This window comes from Oryctolagus cuniculus, chromosome 6 (assembly GCF_051225735.1).
Source record: "Oryctolagus cuniculus isolate XC-2025 breed Fujian yellow rabbit chromosome 6, ASM5122573v1, whole genome shotgun sequence".
Classification (NCBI taxonomy): Eukaryota; Metazoa; Chordata; class Mammalia; order Lagomorpha; family Leporidae; genus Oryctolagus; species Oryctolagus cuniculus.
In genome coordinates this window covers 28390075-28410574 of record NC_142872.1, presented here as the reverse complement: position 1 = coordinate 28410574, position 20500 = coordinate 28390075, and the positions used below count along the sequence as shown (strand labels likewise).

The following is a 20500-nucleotide window of genomic DNA, read 5'->3' as shown; positions in this document are numbered from 1 at the left end:
GGGCACTGCAGGTCTCAGAGCCATCATGAGGGAAAAGAAAACCAAGGACACACCTATGCCATCACTCCACGCTATCTGTGCCACTCCCAGAGACACATCTCAGCCTCTGCCACTCACCTCTGCCCTCTGCCTCTGTCCCCGGCTGGGTATCTGCCTGGGACAGGGCAGGGCAGGGCAGGGTGGGACCAGCTGGGTTCAGTGCCTTGGCTCAGGGCTGCTCTCTCAGAAATGCTTTGGGCTCTGAGGCCCCACCTGGGTCTGGACCCCGAGTGGACACATGACAACTTGGCAGTTTTCTTTGTGTCTCTGATCTGCTGAAGCTGGGTGTGTGTGTGTGAGCATTAGTGAGTCAGTGTGTGTATGAATGTGTGTGAGTGTCAGTGTATGTGTATGACTGAGTGTGTGTGTACAGAACCACACTTTACTCCCCATTTGACATGCAGAAACCAAGGTTTAAAAAAGAGAGGCCAGGTCCCGGGACTTGGAGGGGTTTGGGGGGCACAGATGAGGGGCAGCAGGAACAGAGCCCCAGGCCGGCCCTAAGAAGCATAGTTTCCCTGGGTGTCCCCGCCCCTCACAGGGCATCACTTGTTCCAGGATGTGCCCGTGGCCCCTCCTACTCTGGCCTGCACCCCAGGAGAGAAGCCCTAGGCATGACGAGGAGGGTCAGGCCCAGGAGCCAGCTAAGCTCTGGGCAGCGACAGGAGTGGGGCTGGGCCTGGGTGCCCCTGCAGAGTGAGTTAGGCACTGCACCACTGTGTACACGCCTGTGGTTCCTTTTGTGGGACACACGCACTTCCAGGCCTTGTCTCTGTGTGTGTTGGGGGGGTTGAGAGTTGGCAAGGGGTGGGGCTCGGCGTCCACAGCCCCCTGGGGAGTGCAGGGCGGGAGGAAGGAGAGGGAGGTGCTGAGGAGTTGTCCAGGCTGGGAACTAGTCAGACGGCTTTGGGAGCCTGAGCGCAGGAGCCGTGAGGGACAGAAGAGGACAGACAGAGCAAGGGCTGGTGGCCGGACGGACTCGGGGCCGTGGCATGAAGCTGCTGCCCAGCTGGAGAGCGGTGCTGGCCGGGGGTCCCGAGGGCAGGGCCTGGCCATGGGCACAGCGACCCAGAAGTAGGTGGGCTGTCGGTCGGCTGGGGGTGGGGCGACCCAGACAGGAGCAGACCCGGGGCCTCAGCACAGATCCTAGCGGCCAAGGAGCCTCAGCTCCTCCGCCCCTCCCCATTTCCCCCTGTCCACAGCCCTTGGGCCTGCCAGAAGGGCCGGGCACTGGCCTGGCTGCCTGGGCTGTGTAACAAGGGCCCCAAGTTGTTTTGTACTGGGTCCCAGCTGGGAGGGGCACAGGCCAGGCGGGCCAGCCTAGGCAGCTCTGTGTGCAGAGGCCTCTCTGTCCCCGGCCTCGGGGACCTGGAAGACCCCGGGGGATGGTGTAGGGGAGACCATTCAGGTCGATCTGCATTTGAGGACTGGTTTGCTAAACCTCGCTGCTTGTGTGGCCTTGGTCGAACCCTGCCTCTGGAATGTGTCTCGTGGCTGTGGCAGGAGTTACCAGCACCCAGCACCAGGGGCTGCCCACAACAATGCCTGTGTGTTCCTGGCAGTGGTGATCAGTCCTCAATAAGGAGAATGGCTATACAGATGAAGATAACGATCAGCTTGTCATCGATAATTGGGAATGGCCTCTGCCAGGGAGTCACATACCCAGCACCCCTGTTCCCATTTGCTTTGCTGTTACCTCACCCGGGGCTTGGCAAACGTTCAAGACTGTCCCTTCCTCACCCCTTGGAAAACAAAGCAGGTCCCGCGGCCAGGTGGGGGCCAGGACAGGAGTGCTCTGGAGACAACCGTGGCGGAGGCCGGGTGGCCAGGGTTAATACCTCACCTTTCGCAATCCCGAGCTGGGGATCTGGTTACAGATTTACTTCGAACAATGTCTGATGTGTGGAGTAAAGTCCTCCTCGGCCTTTGCAAAGTCGTCCCTTCTCCCCAGGAGCCCCTCCGAGCAGTGCTCCAAACATGAGCGCCCAGCAGGACGCCGCGGGTCAGCCACAGGTGCTGCGGGATGGGGGGAGCAGGGTGGGGGCTGCAGGGGCTGTCAGGCCTGCTCGAGAGGGCAGACAAAGCTCTGCTGAACTTGACAGTGACTGTCCCAAGCTGAGTGTGGCCTCTGGGGGGTGGGGGGGTGGCTGTGTGTGGAGGATTGGCGGTGAATGAGCTTCGGCTTCGGGACTGGCTGACTCCAGCTAGTGGGGACAGGTGGGGTCCAGCCTCCCCAGCAATACTCCAAGGACCTCCAGTGGCAGAAGTGAGGACCAGGGTAGGCACCTCTCCTGGTGCCCCCAGGTGCTCTGAATTAGGGACCCAGTCCCCCTGGCTAAAATGTCCTAGTTCTGAGGGCTCTAGGAGCCAGCACATTGGACTCACCCCTGCCAGAAGCAATATGAGGTGGGAGCCAGGTGAGGCCAGGGTGAATGATGACTGGCCACATGGACTGTGGGGGGTCAGGGGGGACCCCAGGCTCAGACCCCTGCTGAGCTGCTGCCTGGCTTATTTGGGGCAGAATGGGCTTTGCCTGTCCTCACCTCTCCACCCTTATCCACTCCTCTCTGCTGCCCCCAGCATGCGGCCCGGGGCTCAGCAGAGGCTCCCCCAGCGGACCCCCGGGTGTCCCTGCCCACACAGCCCAAGTTTGACATGTTGTACAAGATTGAGGACACGCCGCCTTGGTACCTGTGCATTCTTCTAGGCTTCCAGGTGAGCCTCGCCAGGGTCTCCCCTACCCCTACTCCGCACACTCCCCAAGGATCCCAGCCCCATCCTGGTCAAGGTTATCTCAGGCAACAGGAAGTGTAACCTTAGGTCAGCACAGTGGCTGTCCCCAGGCAGGGGTGGGAAAGGAGCCTGAGAGCTTGGGAGCAGGTGACAGGGGCCAGGAGCCCCTGCAGGAAGCCATGCCTGCCACCTGGGGGCGGGGGGTGGTGGTAGTTAGTGGCCCAGAGAAAGGAGTGCCTGGTACACGCGGGGAATGCCTTGCGTGGGGTGGCCGTCCTGCACGGGCACGCGGCCAGGGCAGCAGGGCAGGCAGGTGCCTGGTTCGTGGCAAGCTCCGCGGGGGCCCTGCCTCACGCCCCGCGCGCCCGGCCTCCTCCTGCCCCAGCATTACCTGACATGCTTCAGCGGCACCATCGCCGTGCCCTTCCTCCTGGCCGAGGCACTGTGTGTGGGCCAGGACCAGTACATGGTCAGTCAGCTCATCGGCACCATCTTCGTGTGCGTTGGCATCACCACCCTCTTGCAGACCACGCTGGGAATCCGGTAAGTCCCCCCGACTGCGCACGCACACATACACGCTTGCGCACTATGCACCATGCAGCGGGACTAGGTGGGCCCTCTTGGAACCACAGCGCTCTCTGCGCCCCACCTGCTCCTGCAGCTCCCAGGCCAGCCTTAACGGCAGTGGGCAGCTGAGCTGCTACCCTGGTCCCCTGGATTTAGCGGCCTGCCCGGGCGCCCCACAAGGACGAGGAGTCTGTGGGTTTAAGTGAATGTGCCCTGGCTGGGTTCTGCTAAGCCCTGCCCTGCACAGTCAGCACCACCGCTTCCCAGCCCAAATGGCTCAGGAGGTCCTGTTCCGGCCTCCCCCAGGTATGTGTAGCCCCAGGCCTGGGTGGCAGGGATGGTGGTTTGAGTGGCGGGGGATAAGGGCCAGGGGACAGGTTGCCCAATGCCAGAGCTGTGCACCACAGTGCACAGAGGAAAGGAAGCGGGTGTTGAGCTGATGTTCTTTCCCCCTTGGGCCCAGAAGACATTAGACGCGGCTGCCTGGGGCCTCACGACTTGCCGGCGCCCTGCCTTACCCTACCCTGTCCTTTTGTGCCTCTGTCCCCATCTCCCTGCCTCTCTCCGTAATCCTCCTCCACCCCCCTACCCCCAGGCTGCCACTGTTCCAGGCCAGTGCGTTTGCATTTCTGGTTCCAGCCAAAGCCATCCTCTCCCTGGAAAGATGGAAGTGTCCCCCGGAAGGTGGGCACCCTGCTGGGGTCTGTGCTGGAGGAGAGGGGCCCCCAGGGGCCTGGAGGTCTGGGCACCTGTCCCAAGCTCAGGCCCTGGGCGCATTCATGGCAGCGTCTTCTCTGCCTCTGTCTCGGTGTCCTGTGAGTGTCCCTGTCTCTGCCCCCAGAGGAGATCTACGGTAACTGGAGTCTGCCTCTGAACACCTCCCATATCTGGCACCCACGGATGCGAGAGGTGGGTTTGCACGTGAGGTCGAAGAGGCTGGAACTGGAGGAGGGAGCAAGGGCCACTGTTGAGTTGAGGGGTTCAAGGAGGTTGTCCACAAACTTCATCCTGCTAGCGGTGGCATCATGGCCTTTACATAGTGACTTATAGCTGATCTTTGCCCCTCCAGATCCAAGGTGCAATCATGGTGTCCAGTGTGGTGGAGGTGGTGATCGGACTGCTGGGACTGCCTGGGGCCCTGCTCAGCTACATCGGGCCTCTCACGGTCACCCCCACTGTCTCCCTCATTGGCCTGTCAGTCTTCCAAACAGCCGGTGAACGGGCTGGCTCCCATTGGGGCATCTCAGCTTGGTGAGCAGGCACCAGGCCTGACCCCTGCCCAACCCCAGGCCCCATACCCATACCCGCTTCATGTCCTGACCCCTCATTTCTGGCCCCAGCCTGACCTACCAGCCACCTCCTCCTTGTGCCTCTGCTCCCCAGCGCCATTCTCCTGATCGTCCTCTTCTCCCAGTACCTGCGCAACTTCGCGTTGCTGCTGCCCGTGTACCGCTGGGGCAAGGGCTTCACTCTCTTTCGCATCCAGATCTTCAAGATGTTTCCTGTAAGGACCTGGCTGGTGGTTGGGGCTGGACCTGGGCCGGGGACCAAGGTGGGGCAAGGGCGAGGGACAGCATTGGAGTGAGAGGCAGCCGGAGATGCTGTCCCAGCTGGGGCTGGGGCTGGGGCTGGGCTGGGGGCGAAGCAGGAGCTGGTGACCCTGGACCAAAGCCTCCAGTGCCTTCAGTGCCGCCTCTCGCCCCGCTTCAGATTGTGTTGGCCATCATGACGGTGTGGCTGCTTTGTTATATCCTCACCATCACGAATGTGCTGCCCAGAGACTCCACGGCCTATGGCTTCCAGGCACGGACTGACGCCCGTGGGGAGATCATGGCTATTGCACCCTGGATCCGCCTCCCCTACCCTTGTGAGCAACCCCACTTGGGCCCCTCTGCCTCTCTCTGAGTCTACCTGTGAGACCCCTGGTGCCCCACTGGAGCTGCGTGTGACCCTCATAGCCTCCCCCGGTGATGCCTCCCCCCACCCCACCCCCGTGCCCTGCCCATCCCCCACCCCCTGCACTCTCCTTGCTCTTCAGCCTCCTGTCTTCCCCCGACCCAGGTCAGTGGGGCCTGCCCACAGTGACTGTGGCTGCTGTCTTGGGAATGTTCAGTGCCACCTTGGCAGGCATCATCGAATCCATTGGAGATTATTACGCTTGCGCCCGGCTGGCTGGTGCGCCGCCCCCTCCGGTACATGCCATCAACAGGTGTGCCACCTGCCCCCTCACTGTTGGAGCCGCTCAGGCAGCAAATGAGGGAAGGGGTTGAGTCCCAGAGGCGCAGACGCGGCCAAGTTCCTAGCACTCCCCAGACCTCATTTTCTTGGCTTATGTAATGGGGATGCTCTCTGACTCACTCTGGCTGCTGGGAGGAGCTGAGACTGACAGGCTCCCCCGCCCAGTCTTGCCTGCTCTTCTGGGATCTGCTGATAACCATCCTGAGGCCGGGCTGTCATTATCCCTATTTTATAGATAAGGATATTGAAGTCTAGAACTATCCAAGGGAGTAGGCGCCTGGCTCCCAGACTCACCTCTGGCCCGGCAGTGGCTGTGGGCACCAGCCACGGTGATGCCTACTCACCCATCCCTCCTTACAGGGGTATCTTCACCGAAGGTGTCTGTTGCATTATCGCGGGGCTGCTGGGTACGGGCAATGGGTCCACTTCGTCCAGCCCCAACATCGGCGTCCTGGGGATTACCAAGGTGCGGCCGGGAGCCTGGGTGGCACACAGCTTCTGCCCCCATTCCGTGGGCCACAGGCCTTGTCCCAGCCTAGCCTTACCCTGTCTTTGTGGGGGAGGTCTCGCCCCTACACCCAGGCCCCCCACCCCTGGAACAAAGCCCGCGTGTGCCTGGTCCTGGCTGTAGCCCTGGCTCCCCCATGCCCCACAGGTGGGCAGCCGGCGCGTGGTACAGTTCGGCGCTGGTATCATGCTGATCCTGGGCATCATTGGCAAGTTCACGGCCCTCTTTGCCTCGCTCCCTGACCCCATCCTGGGGGGTATGTTCTGCACCCTCTTCGGTGAGTGCCAGGCATGGGTCCGGGCACGACGCAGGAGGCGGGACGCTCGTGCTGTGCCCACCAGGCCGCTATCAGCTCCTATGTGCCTGCAGGCATGATTACCGCCGTGGGCCTGTCCAACCTGCAGTTCGTGGATATGAACTCCTCCCGCAACCTCTTCGTGCTCGGATTTTCCATCTTCTTCGGGCTCACACTGCCCAATTACCTGGATTCCAACCCCGGAGCCATCAACACAGGTGCCTCCTGCTGTTGGCTGTCTCCAGAGTTGGGATGGGTACTTGGAAACTTTTAAAGGCTCCACCTAGCTGGCGCCACCAATCCCTGCGTCTCTGGGTGTCAGGCCCTTGAGGGGCTCACTGGGCGCTGTCCTCGACTGAGGCGCTTTCTGTGGAGGGGGACTGAGCGCTTGTATGTGTGCTCCTTTCATTTTCCAAGTTATCACGCCCATTTTGCAGGTGGGGAGCATGAGACTCAGAGAAATGAGGTGATTTGTCTCAGGTCAACCAGCAGGACTAGGAGCTGGATCCCGATGGGAGAGAGGGATAGAGACAGGCTTGAAAGCCAGAGCTGGGAACCAATTCAGTGCCGGGACTGACCAGGAAGCAGCAGGCTGCACCGGTGGGATGTCTGAGCGCTGCCTTCCAGATGGGGCCGTGGCACCCACCAGCCCTTGGCCTTCCCACAGGCATTACTGAAGTGGACCAGATTCTTACTGTGCTGCTGACCACGGAGATGTTTGTGGGCGGGAGCATTGCTTTCATACTGGACAACACGGTACCAGGTACGAGTCAGTCCTGGGAGGGCAACCCAGAACTAGGCTGGACTCCTATGTACTCCACCAGATGGCCTGAGCTGGAGCTCTGGCCAGATCCTGTGTGATCCTGGCCCTGGAGGGAGGGACCCAGGCCCAGACATGCATGGTAGTTCTTGAAGGGAGAGGTCAGGAGTCAGTTCTGGGTCCTGTGAGTTCTTTATTCATGATAGTCCCTGGGCTGAAGGGTTCTTTGGTGTCTTACTGTAGGACAGGTAGAAATGGAGAACGTGTGTGGGTACAAGGCACTGCAGACATCAGCAGCCGGCCACACTGGCAGGCAGAAAGGCTGCAACACTTCCCTCTGCTATCAGCAGTCTTTGCAGGGACAGGAAGGGAACTTGGTGGCATCCCAGAGAACCCTCTTGCTAATATATATGGAGGTACTTCAAAAAGTGCATGCAAAATAGAATTTAAAAAAGCAAGTTCATCTTCATGCAAAAAAATGTTGAAATTCATAGTTTTATCATAATACATTTTCCATGAACTCTTTGAGGACCTCTGGTGTATGTGCCCAATAAATGTTATCAGGTGCTCGTAATAAGTTATCATTTACTGAACACTTAATATGGGCCAAGTATGGAGCTTGCGAAGATACTCATTTCACCTTCAAAAACTATGGCCACAAAGTGATACGTCACAAAATTAAAATGTTGCAATTCTAGGTCCTGAACATCCTGCCTAGGCAGGTAACAAACCCTGTCCCAGCCACTGCACCTCACTGCCTCTGTAGGAGGGGTTCAGGAGGCTGGAGAAGGTTCTGGAGAGATAGGAGTTAATGCCTACATCCGTGTAAGGACACAGGGATGGAAGTGGCAGGATGATGGCCCTCCATCCCAGCCACTGACCAGCCTGAGCACAGCCACAGGTTCTGCCCACATCCCTCTCTCTCTGAAGACACCAGAGCGCTTGTGTTCAGCATAGGAGTCAGAGGCTGGGCACAGCCGGGCCAGGGGAGGGGAGGGTCAGGGCTCACCTGGGGATTTTTAGGTAGACTCAGAGGGGGTCCCAAGGGGCAGCTGTCCTTTGGATATTTGAGAACTCAACCATGGTACCCAGTCATTCCCATTTAGAGGTAGCTGGGCTGTAGTTTGGAGCAGCTCACCCCCCATCTCCTGATAGCCAAGTGGCAGCCTCCAGGCCTAGAGCATCCGAGGCCATCTGGGTGGGGCCGAATTCATTTTGGTGCACAGAACTTTTGAAATCCTTTTCATACTATACATTTTATATGGAATCTTTGAAGACTGCATATGGGTTACACCACATAATCAGTAGTCCTAAGCAGCTTGGAGTGGTTGAGTCACTCGCCTATGGTCACACGAGCCGGATTCAAACCCAGGTCTGGCTGGCTGTGAATGTAGTTCTTAGCTGTGGAATAGCACAGCTTCCTTCCACCCTTAATTTGCTGATGGGCCACTCTGCCCTTGCTCTCTCCTTACTGAGCCACAGCCCACCCAGAAAGGACAGTTTAGTTGAGCAAATGCTGGTGGAGCTTTACCAGTCTGTCCCTAAATTAGACCCAGTGGAGGATCCACAAAAGTGTAAGTCTGTTTTTAAGGAACTCCTGGCATGAGACAAAGTAAAACGGGATTTACGTTAGGAATAAAACCAGCAAGCCTAAGCTGGGGTCATCTGAAAGGCTTCCTGGATGGGGGACACTGGAGGGTGGGGGTGAGGGGGTGCTTGGAGAAACACAGGAAGTGTGTAGTGCAGGTGAGGTTGGGGAGGGAGCTCAAGTTGGCTGTTGTGTGGTCCTGACAGTGGTGGGAGGGTAATTAGACACCAAGTGCATAGTCTGTGCTACGCCCTCAGCTTTTGCATCCATCTGCCCACCTGTGCCGTGTGCAGCCGGGCCTGCTCAGACGGTGCCTTCTCTGAGACTCTGGGGCACATTGGGGCCCATGGAAATCCCTCACTTCTTCCATCAGATTTATTGTCACAGCCTCTGTCAGTCCCAGCCCTGAGAGAACCTGGACTCTCATGTGCTGCCCCCCCCCCCAAGGGACAATCCTATTTGTAAAAATCTCTCAGTGTGTCCTTACCCTCAAAGATTGATCTTCCAAGGTTTATATTATAAAACATGAGTTTATCCCCCAAATGTGGAACCATAATAGTGAAGATTAATATGGATTCCGGTGTTGCAAAGAATTCTTGCCCAGCCCCAGAGCATAATCCCCACTGCTCGGTTCTCATGGCCCAGCACACACCTGCAGACGGATCCTGCACTGTCCTGTTTCTCCATCTTACCTAAGTTTTGTCTAACAGTGCCTGTCAGAGGTATGGTTCTGAAGAAAGGACATGAAATTAAAGTGTTCCACACAGAGCTTGGCACACTGTAGTTATATAGTAAAGACTGACTGGTATCCTCCAGGGTTCCCTGAAGCTCTGGCAAAGGCAGCTCAGAAATCAGATGCACTTTTTAGGACCAGCTGGTACTTCCTTCCAGAACTGTGCCTGCCGATTAGGATACGGACTGGCTAATGACCCCACTGTCCTTCTCCAGGGAGCCCAGAGGAACGAGGTCTGATACAGTGGAAAGCTGGGGCCCATGCCAACAGTGAGACGTCTGCCAGCCTCAAGAGCTATGACTTCCCCATTGGGATGGGCACAGTAAAAAGGATTGCTTTTCTGAGATACATTCCTATCTGCCCAGTCTTCAAAGGATTTTCTCCAAGGTCAAAAGATCAACATTCAGTTCCAGAAGATACTCCCAGAAACACAGAAAGTGGGTCTGTGTGCACCAAGGTCTGAAACACTACTTCCAGGAAAGGTAGGCTTTCTTGGGCTGTTGTTTAAGGGTTAAATAGCCAAAACACTCTTCTGTTTTAGCCAAAGGAAAACCTGAACTGGCAGTTTCCTCTTTGTGACCTTTTGGCATGTCCTCAGGGGGAAGGTGGACTGTGTGCAAGCAAAATAAGCATACGGGTTCTGGGTAGAAGTCCTTGACTTCATATAGTGAGAACAGAACTTCCTGATGGGATGGGCCACTGAGAGGTTGTAAGTACGCTGAGATACTGATCCCTTCGGTCTTCCAGGTACCCCTCGGCAGAACCCAGGCCAGCTGGAGGCCCTGGCCTAGTCACTGCAGCCACAGGCAACTTCAGCTTTGCACTCCAGTAGGCTAAACAAATACCACTTTGATATCTGCCATGGCAGAAGCTGAGAAGTAATGACACAGCAAAAATCCTCATACACGCTGCCTTGTTTCAACAGCGGTCATAAAATTAAAATCCTCTCAAACAGGATGGATGGCTTGAGTTACCTTAAAACTATACCAGCAGCGGTCTTACTCTTTTGTCCCCAGGGCTTCAAAACGGATGGGCAGCTAATGCGCTGCAGCTTCCCTTTCTCCATCTGTAATACAGATGCCTGGCTTCCTAGTTAAACATTGAAGTGCTGTCACTGTGCCTGTCCCCTCAGAGGCAAAAGTGCAAACCAAAAAAGAATTTTGCCTAGGCTCTATTAGTAATAACCACAGCAATCAGCAATCACTTAAACAGGACTTTCTGTGTGCCAGGACTGCTGCAAGAGCCTGATGGATATTAACCCATCCCACAATGCAGAGATCCAGAGACAGAGTAGAGGTTGAGTACCCTTCTATGAAATGCTTCAGACCAGAAGTATTTCAGATTTCAGAGCTTTTTGGATTCTGGAATATTTGCATAGCCGAGCATCCCTAATATCAAAATCTGATGTCTAGAACTTTTTAAGCAGCATGTCAGCACTCAAGATTTCTGGCTTCATTTCTGTTTTTGTACTGTGGACACCCAATCTTCCCATTTTATAGAGGTGGCAGCAAAGGCACAAAGGTTAAGTGACGTGCTTGTGACCAATGGGGTCACATCCAGGAAATGTGACTTGAGTTCCTCCTCTTAATCTCCAATTATACTGCACCACAGTAATTTGGCTGTGTGCAGAAATAAACTCATTTGCCTCTTTCTGATTTCATAAAGAAAGGATTTGTAAGTTTTATAAACAGGGCAGTTTGCTATGCCACTTGTAGGACTGTCAGAGAACAGAGGGACTGACTGCTCGTATCACAGATCCAAGAAGAGTAAGAGTCAAGCATGGCTGTCTCTGCCTTAGGGCCTCTTTATTTATTTTAAAGATTTATTTTATTTATTTGAAAGAGTTAGAGAGAAAGGTGGAGCCAGAGAGAGAGAGAGAGAGAGAGAGAGAGAGAGAGAGAGAGGTCTTCCATCTGCTGGTTCACTCCACAAATGACCGCAACAGCTAGAGTTGAGCTGATCTGAAGCCAGGAGCCAGGAGCTTCTTCTGTGTCTCCACGCGGGTGCAGGAGCCCAAGGACTTGGGCCATCTTCTACTGCTTTCCCAGCCCATAGCAGACAGCTGGATCAACAGTGCAACAGCTGGGACTTGAACCTGTGCTCATTTGGGATGCCAGCACTGCAGGCTGGGGCTTTAACCTGCTGCATCACGGCTCCATTAGGGCCTCTTTAAAAACCCACCTATTTATTAGTCTGCTAAGGCAGTTACTAAAAATCACCAGGGCACAGGTGTCCTTGACTCCCCACAAAGAACCTGAGCCAATGACAGGTGTTGTGGGTTAAGCCATCTGCATCCCTTCTTTGAGTGCTGCTGAGTTTCAGAAAGTCCACTTCCAATCCAGGTTTTTGTGTGGCAGCACACGATGGCTCCAAAGAGGGCCCCAAATGCCCATGTAGGAGATCTGGACAGAGTTCTGGGCTCCTGGCTCTGGCCTGGCCCATCTCTGGCTGTTGCAGGCATTTGGGAAGTAAATTAGTATAGAAACTCTCAGGGCTGGTGCTGTGGCACAGTAGGTTAATCCTCTGCCTGTGGCACCGGCATCCCATGTGGGCGCTGGTTCTAGTCCAGGCTGCCCCTCTTCCAATCCAGCTCTCTGCTGTGGCCTGGGATAGCACTATAAGGTGCCATGTGGGCCCCTGTACCCACATGGGAGACCGGGAGGAAGCACCTGGCTCCTGGCTTTGGATTGGTGCAGCTCCGGCCGTTGCAGCCACCTGGAGAGTGAACCAACGGAAGGAAGACCTCTCTCTCTGTCTCTCCCTCTCACTGTTTATAACTCTACCTCCCAAATAAATAAAATCTTAAAAAACAAAACAAACAAACAAACAAGAGCCATGACTGACTACATGGTCTTCTTAACTTTCTTTGGCCCAATGAACCCAAGAAAACACCTTGTAAAGGGCACAAACCAACAGATTATACTAGGCCAGGGCATGATATTGGTCAGCCTCAAACTCTCTTAACATGGCTGCCTATGATTTCTCAGACACTGCAGTCTAAGGTGATAAAAAGGATGGACGGGGCAACCGAGTTATTTCACTGCAGTAGTCTGGATAGATGCTTGCAACATACTTGCTACCATGGTTTTATCAAATCCTGCTTTCTCAGCACACTGTGCCAGTAGAGTCATCCTGGGCCCATAGGGGAAGTATTCCTACTGGAGAGTCTGCATCCCAGCACCAATAAACACAACCACCAGCTCAGTTCTACTATTATTTATTTTTTTAAATATTTTTGAAAAAATATAATTTTTTTACAATATTTTCAACTTAAACACTATTCACACTGAACACGTATGGCAGCTTAACCTACCCAAATATGAAGTTTAAGAAGCCAAAACTGTTCTAGCTTTGTTAAAAGAAAAGTTGTGCTGCAGACTGTCGTGACGGTTAACAAAGCAAGGAAAAGCGCCACTCAAATCATGTCACAGTCTCTTTGTTCAACTGGATTCTGGGATGCTGTTGGTCATATGTTAGACTTCCCAAGGGCATAGTTATGATGCAATTCTCAAATTACATACTTCCTCAGATGTAACAGTAGGAGAATTCAGTATTTCTAACATGATAATACACCAGAAAAGCCAGGACTAGTTCTCAACTGATCAACTGACTGTTACCTTGTAACCTCAGTAACCAAAGAATTATTTCAAATTAACAGACCTTTTTCTAAGGGGTAAAAACAAGATTATTTTTGATAGGGACAAATGTAAATTTAAGTCTTAACTGAGAATGTGCTAAGCAATTAGAACTTAATTTAAATTTACTCATTTTTAAAAAAGGTTTTGGCATTAACAAGTGTGAGTTAACCGTACAGGACCAGTTCAGTCTCAAAGCTGACCAGTTAGTAAGATCTAGAGGTTGTTTCATTTGGTGCTTTGTCACAACTTGACTGGTGCTTTTTTCCTTGCTTTCTTCGCATCAAGCCAAGGGGCCAGTTCTACTTTCAGTAAATGTTTGAGAGCTTTTTACTTAATAACAGTCTCAGCACTTTTATTAAGCATGCAAGACTAACAAAAACTTTGGCAATGCATAAGTGTAACACAGTGACAAGAGAGAGCTTTTACAATTAAGTCTTCTAATACTGCCTTCACAGTGTGGAAATTGTGCTACATCCACCAAAAGAGGGCCCCGTCTACTCAAATATTTTAGTACTTCACCCCAGGAACAAACTCCTTTGCATTTGGATTCAGATTGCTCTTGACCTGGAAAATAAGTACATAGAAAAGCAAGTTCATTACAGATGGCTTCAGATACACAGAAGCATTCAACCTAGATCCACATGCAAAAATATCTTCCAAAAAAATGAGAAAAGCAAGAAGTCAAGAATATATGCTTACAGTTAACCCAAAAAGTCTACAGCAGAGCAAAGGAGGAAGCAGATGTAAATTATATATTGTATAATGTCAACCTTCTAAAGACGACACAGGAATTGAAATTGTTTGCTTACTTGTATTCAGAAACTCACTAACTTGCTTCACATAAGCTGAAGAAATAGCCCTGAACAAGTTAACTATATTTAACTTTCTTGTTGCTTTTAGAGCTTGTGAATATGTTAAAACAAATGTTGAAATTATGATTAAAGTTAAGTGCAAAGTTGTTGATACATTAATTTTATGATCCCCATCAAAAAATATAGAAGTATCTTTCTACAGCTGCTGTATTTTAATTCCCACAGGAAGCATGATATGTCACAGGAAAAGCAAAGAACAAGGGGAGCTAGAAGACATTAAGACTGAAATCCCCGCTCTCCTCTAGCTTCCTGTGTAAGCTGGGATAAATCAGTCTTTTTTTCTGTAAGTTAAGGAAAAAAAGAGAGTGATGAATGGCCTAATAATAGTGTGTCAAAGAGCCTCTAGAGACTTGTATCATTATTCTGTGTCTCTGTACCTTTACTTTCCTAAGCAGAAATGTCAGTATACAGGAAGAGGAGCTGGAAATTCCCCTTTAGTACATTTGGATTCCAAGTTGGTAAAGCTAAAATGTAGGGATGCTGGCAGGCTTTTCAATGGGACTAGACTCCTATATTGCTTAGTTTAAGACCAAAGCATATTCAAACATTTTGGAGCAATTATTTTTAGTTTCATAATTTATACACAACAATTTCCTTGGACAGGATATAGTCTTCCTTCCCCCAAGGGAAATATATCTGTATTTTAAAACTGTAAGGTTTAAATTAAAATGCAGTATTCTTCAATGTACAAACTTGGCAGCTGAACAAGAATGAGAATGAATTAAAGTAATCTAAAATAGTCTGAGAAGAAATCAGTTTTTGCATTATGGAATTACACTGACTCTAAACATTAAGTCTAGCAAAGAGCTTTATTCCTTTAGAGCTATCAACATGATTTCTAACATGGGTACTCAGATCATACTGTCATTTATTCCAGCCAAGGCCCTGCCGCAGTGTAAATCCCAGTGTTCTTAATATCGTCCTTTAGAAGAAGGATTTACCCTACAGGGTAGGCTGACTGTCTGATATCTCTGGAGTGCTACTAAAAACTCAACAGGCCGAGCACACTGACCCTGATACAGGACTGAGGAACTGACTTTTGTTTTTAATGCCTAACAGATAAATATGATGTATAGATTAGGAAACCACTGCACAGTGAACAGAAGAAATAACAAAATACAGTTCAGAGTCCACTGGGTAAATTCCAGAAAGCTATTCTGTATAAGCAACTACAGATTGTAAAAAGAGACAGAAAGGTTAATATTTGGATTTGATTTCACAAAATTATTTAATGTTAATTTCAGAGATCAAATCATCAGATACCATTCTATTTTAGTGCTAATGTTTAGATATCACAATTCCAAATACTTTTACTGCAAATATATTGTCAGCGATGAGACACTAAGAGTAACTTAAAATGCAAATCTAAGTGTGATCATCTTCTGAGAAGAGCTTGTAAAATTCCTTATTAAATCACAGTTCTAACTGTGTGCTCAGTGAAAACTCCATCACGAAAAGATCTCTAAAATTACACCTTCCAAATAAAATTGTGAAATATCACCAAATTTTTAAGATAAGATGAAAACTTCTCCATCAAGCTACTTTTGTATAGGCAAGTCACATGGTAATATTATTTTTCCTTTGACTAACTTTTAAGACATTTTAATATCCTAGGGCAACATCATGACTACAAAGAGCTGTCTAGCAGTCTGTTAATGGTCTAAGGCTAGCTGCACCGTGTTGCCAGAAGTCACTCCATGTCACAAGTGAAACTGGGAGGCCCTTGCTTCCACTCTAAGAAGTAGCGCAGTTTCTGAAGGGGAAAGAGGCAGAACTCTTCTTACAGAGATGGTGGCTGGCTTTTCCACTTATGGTAAAGATGAACTAGGATCTAAAAAGATGAAAAATAACTTTTTACCACAAGATCTTCCAGAGAAGAGCCATCACTGATAACAAGGTCATTAAACTGGTCTTGGATTTGGTCCATAGTCTGTGGGAGATCTCGAGCTGGAATAAACCACTCATGCTCTTCTTCTTCTTCCAGCATTTCTTGGAAACAGCGTTCAATAAATTCTTCTTCCCATAACTCCTCTTCTATCTAAATTTATAATAAATTAAGGATAATTTATAGCACATACGGTAGAATATTTCTAGAAAAAGCTTAAAATATTTTGAACTAAGCCATTTAAAAACACAATGTCATACTTTCTCCTCTGCTTCTGTGCTAAGGGGAAAAATACTTACCATTAAGACCCAGAAGATCTATTGAGGGTTTTTTCCATGTCTTTATTTAGATAAGAAGTTTCTTTTATTCACTGATGGTGGCAAAGAATGAGTAACAAATAAAAGAATGCTTGAAGGAATGTGTATTTGACTTATCTGTAATAATTTGATACTTAAAACTAGGTGGGCATGTATTAGAGAGCCGTAAATACACTGGGAGTATTAGAGTACACAGGTTTGAGTCCTGACAACCCTCTCCAGTTCAGCTTCTTGCTAATGAAGACCCTGAGAAGTAGCAGGTGATGGCTCAAGTAGTTGGTTCCCTGCCACTCACATGGGAGTCTCAGATTGAGTTCCTGGCTCCTGGCTTTGGCTTGGCCCAAGCCCAGCTGTTACGGGCATTTAGGGAGCGAAATGGCAGATGGGAGATTTCTCCTTTTGTCCCTCTGCCTTACAAATAAATAAAATTTAAAAACTACACAATCCCTAATACCAAACCCAATAGTAACCAAAACCAAAATTTCTAAGGGATAGAGTCAAAGCATGCTTTTTTTCTTTTTATTTATTTGAAAGGCATGTGTGTGCATGTGTACACACACACACACACACACACACACACAGATCTTTCATGTGCTGGTTCATTTCCCAAATGTCTGCAACAGGTGGGGCTGGGTCAGGCCAAGTTAGAAGCTTGGAACTCAATCTGGGTCTTCCACATGGTGGCAACGAAACAAATACTTGAGCCACCATTTGCTGCCTCCCAGAGTGCACATTAGCAGAAAACTGGAATTAAAAGTGAAGCTGGAACTAGAACCCGGGCACTCTGCTACACCAAATACTCATTCCTGGCTAATCAATCAAACAAAAACCCACAACTGATTCTCACTGAAATAAGACTGTTTGGGGGTCAGCACTGTGGCACAGCAGGTTAAGCTGCCCACTGTGATGCCAACATCCCATATGAGCACCAGTTTGAGTCCCAGCTGCTCTTTCAGTTCAGCTCCCTGCCAATACACCTGACAAAGCAGTGAAAATGGCCCAAGACCTTGGCCTCCTGCCAACCACATGGGAGACCTAGATGAAGTTCCTGGCTTCTGGCTTCAGCATGTCCCAACCCCAGGCATTGCAGGCATTAAGGAGTGAAACAGCAGATCTAAGATTTTCTCTCTCTCTGTGACTCTGCCTTTCAAATAAATAAACAAATCTTAAGGAAAAAAAGACAACCATTTTACTTTTGAATATCTAACATTGGACATGGAGAAATCAAGCTGGCTTCTGATTACCAAAGCCATGATAAGGGAGAAATTATAAGATGGGAACAGATGCCAGAGACATTAAAGAGAATATCTGCCACTGTATGAGAGTTGACAGATTTCCGAGAGTAAAATACACTGATGATGTCAGGCGAAACACAGCTTAACTGCACCGGGAGATCTGTTGTCTCCTGATTCCTGAATTCTCTTGATTGGCATTACAATACAGTAATCTGATTGGTACAAGGCAGTGGTTTCCAAACCTGAATGCTGACTGGAACCAGCTGGGAGGTTTTTTTTTTTTGTTTTGTTTTGTTTTTTTGACAGGCAGAGTGGACAGAGAGAGAGAGACAGAGAGAAAGGTCTTCCCTAGCCGTTGGTTCACCCCTCAATGGCCGCTGCGGCTGGCGCACCACACTGATCCGATGGCAGGAGCCAGGTACTTATCCTGGTCTCCCATGGGGTGCAGGGCCCAAGTACTTGGGCCATCCTCCACTGCACTCCCTGGCCACAGCAGAGAGCTGGCCTGGAAGAGGGGCAACCGGGACAGAATCCGGTGCCCTGAGTGGGACTAGAACCCAGTGTGCCGGCGCCGCAGGCGGAGGATTAGCCTAGTGAGCCGCAGCGCTGGCCAGCTGGGAGTTTTTAAAAAACACTTTCCCAGGTTCCATCCTAGTCTTGAATCAGACTCTCTAGGGTGGGACCTAGAAACAAGCTCTCCAAGTAATTTTAATGAGCAGTTAAACCTTGTCGTAGTCAACAGCCAAACAAAATAGAGGAGTACAGGCATATAAATCTATGTCAGCATTCCATATGGGCCCTGGTTTGGGTCCTGGGTGCTCCACTTCCAATCTAGCATCCTGCTAATTGCCTGAGAAAAACAGAGGAAAGTGGTCCATACTTGAGTCTTTGCCACCCACGTGGGACACCTGGAATGAAGCTTGTGGCTTCTGGCTTCAGCCTGGCCAAGTGCCAGCCATAGTGGCCACCTGTGGGAGTAAACCAGCAGATGGAAGATCTCTCTGTCTCTCCTTCTCTCTTTGTAACTCTTTCAAATACATAAATCAATGTTTTAAAAATTACAAAATAAACACATTTCAGAGATAAGTATAATCATATTATTTGAGTGCTATAATGGGATACATAAAAGAACATGTTTGTAAAACTAACTTGTCTGTTGAATTCCTCTTCATTCTCCATCCACATGTATTCTGCAAACGGATTGTCATCTTCATGAGAATGACCGTTAATAATCACATCTTCATTGATGATGCTTGGGCTAGTACTGCTGCGACTTGGATCTTTCATGGTTGGCGTTGTTTGTCGTTTTTAACCTTAAAAGAAAAACAATCTAGTTAATTGATGCATTCTTTTAGTAAGTATTTATTATTACTAGGCATCATGGTTAAATCTTCTCTTTTTTAAAATTAACTAATTAATTTATTTATCAGAGAGGCAGAGTGAGGGACAGAGAGCGAGTGTGGGTGCACACACAATGATTTTTCCATCTGCCGGTTCACTTCTTAAATGGCCCCAAAAACCAGCTGGGCTAGGCCAAAGGCAGGAGCCAGGGACTCCATGCTGATCTCCCATATGGGTGGCAAGGGCTCAAGTACTTGGGTCATATTCTGCTGTTTTCCCAGGTTCATCAGCTGGGACCTGGATTGGAGGTGAAGTAACCATGACTCCAAGTAGCACTCCTATATGGGATGCTGGTATCACAAGTGGTGGCGTAACCTTCAGCACCCAAAGCCAGCTCCCATGATGTCTTAGACACACATGATATATTAAGAAACTGGAAAGCTTCCTATATTTTTCCAAATGATTTTAAGAAACAGTTGAGGGGCCGGTGCTGTGGCACACTAGGTTAATCATCTGCCTGTGGCGCCGGCATCCCATGGTGGATGCCGGTTCTAGTCTCAGCTGCTCCTCTTCCAGTCCAGCTCTCTGCTATGGCCTGGAAAAACAGTGGAGGATGGCCCAAGTGCTTGGGCCTCTGCACCCACATAGGAGACCCAGAGGAAGCACCTGGCTCCTGGCTTCGGATCGGCGCAGCTCCAGCCGTTGTGGCCACTTGGGGAGTGAACCAACGGAAGGAAGACCTTTCTGTCTCTCACCGTTCGTAATTCTGCCTGTCAAATAAATCTTAAAAAAATAGAAAGAAAAAAAGAAAGAAAGAAAAAGTTAAGTGGATTAACCTAGTTTCTGATAACTGCAAATGAAGGTAATCAATTTACATGGAATCTCCAAACCATCCCATTTATTCTATATTTGGGTATCCCCTGCTTTCCAAAAACAAGTATGCTCTGGAAAAATCACCATTAAGTGAAGCAATGAGGAGCAAATACTTTTTAAAACTGATTTAAAAGATTCCACAGATTGTTTATATTCATTAAATAAAAGTTAAAAAAAAAAAAAAGATTCCACAGATTGGAAATGAAAACTTTTTTTTTTTTTTTTTTTTTTGACAGGCAGAGTGGACAATGAGAGAGAGAGACAGAGAGAAAGGTCTTCCTTTTGCCAATGGTTCACCCTCCAATGGCCACTGCGCTGCGGCCAGCGCACCGCGGTGATCCGAAGCCAGGAGCCAGGTGCTTCTCCTGGTCTCCCATGGGGTGCAGGGCCCAAGCACTTGGGCCATCCTCCACTGCACTCCCTGGCCACAGCAGAGAGCTGGCCTGGAAGAGGGGCAACCGGGACAGAATCCAGTGCCCCGACCAGGACTAGAACCCGGTGTGCCGGCGCCGCACACCGGGTGGAGGATTAGCCTAGTGAGCTGTGGCGCCGGCCGAAAACTAACAAACTTTTAATAACCTCTTAATTCCTCTGTCTCAAAATGCAACTCTGGAACTCTCCTTCATGCCTACACTCTATATGCTTAGTCTTTTTCTTTAAGATTATTTGTTTATTTGATAGAGTTACACACACACACACACACACACACACAGAGAGGGAGGGAGGGAAGGAGGGAGGTCTTCTATCTGCTGGTTCACTCCACAACTGGCTGCAATGGCCAGAGCTGCACCCATCAGGTGCAAGGAGCTTCTTCTGGGTCTCCCATGTGAGTGTGGGCCCAAGGACTTGGACCATCTTCTACGGCTTTCCCAGGCCAT

At 50.1% G+C, this 20500-nt stretch overlaps 2 protein-coding genes across 10 annotated transcripts in view; one reads left to right on the top strand and one right to left on the bottom strand.

Annotated features, from left to right (window-relative positions):
* The first annotated feature begins 934 nt into the window (after window positions 1–934).
* Window positions 935–14307, top strand: SLC23A1 (solute carrier family 23 member 1). 5 transcript variants are annotated; one of them, XM_051843429.3, is made up of 16 exons: window positions 941–1113; window positions 1991–2052; window positions 2620–2754; window positions 3158–3315; window positions 3935–4023; window positions 4181–4248; window positions 4409–4590; window positions 4723–4843; window positions 5050–5206; window positions 5401–5548; window positions 5938–6043; window positions 6233–6362; window positions 6455–6598; window positions 7048–7143; window positions 9677–9943; window positions 14137–14307. In XM_051843429.3, the coding sequence occupies exons 1-15, from the start codon at window positions 1032–1034 to the stop codon at window positions 9922–9924; spliced, it is 1926 nt and encodes a 641-aa protein (XP_051699389.2). In that variant the 5' UTR covers window positions 941–1031; the 3' UTR covers window positions 9925–9943; window positions 14137–14307. The 5 variants fall into 5 exon arrangements, 3 of the variants coding, with proteins under 3 accessions (XP_051699389.2, XP_051699388.2, XP_008253324.2); XM_051843428.3 differs by lacking the exon at window positions 14137–14307 and adding an exon at window positions 10209–10418 and having other exon boundaries at window positions 942–1113; XM_008255102.5 differs by lacking the exon at window positions 14137–14307 and adding an exon at window positions 10209–10418 and having other exon boundaries at window positions 956–1113; window positions 1917–2052.
* The window catches only part of PAIP2 (poly(A) binding protein interacting protein 2), a 23744-nt gene continuing 15906 nt past the window's right edge, over window positions 12663–20500 (bottom strand). For 3 of the 5 annotated variants that reach the window (XM_089335940.1, XM_089335941.1, XM_002710245.6), the window contains 3 exons: window positions 18558–18721; window positions 15830–16009; window positions 12663–13663 (listed from right to left, as the gene is read on the bottom strand). In XM_089335940.1, coding sequence (XP_089192066.1) covers window positions 13607–13663; window positions 15830–16009; window positions 18558–18695 — 375 coding nt within the window. In that variant the 5' untranslated portion in view covers window positions 18696–18721 and the 3' untranslated portion in view covers window positions 12663–13606. Of the gene's footprint in view, window positions 13664–15829; window positions 16010–18557; window positions 18722–19415; window positions 19533–20500 lie in introns of all 5 variants that reach the window. The other 2 variants (XM_089335942.1, XM_089335939.1) reach the window with 1 other exon arrangement.

Bases quoted from the DNA above. Each gene is read 5' to 3' on its own strand.
- SLC23A1 (XM_051843429.3), top strand. From the start codon at position 1,032: ATGAAGCTGCTGCCCAGCTGGAGAGCGGTGCTGGCCGGGGGTCCCGAG. The intron at 4,024-4,180 runs GTGGGCACCCTG...CTCTGCCCCCAG, and splicing joins ATGGAAGTGTCCCCCGGAAG to AGGAGATCTACGGTAACTGG. The intron at 6,599-7,047 runs GTGCCTCCTGCT...GCCTTCCCACAG, and splicing joins CCCCGGAGCCATCAACACAG to GCATTACTGAAGTGGACCAG.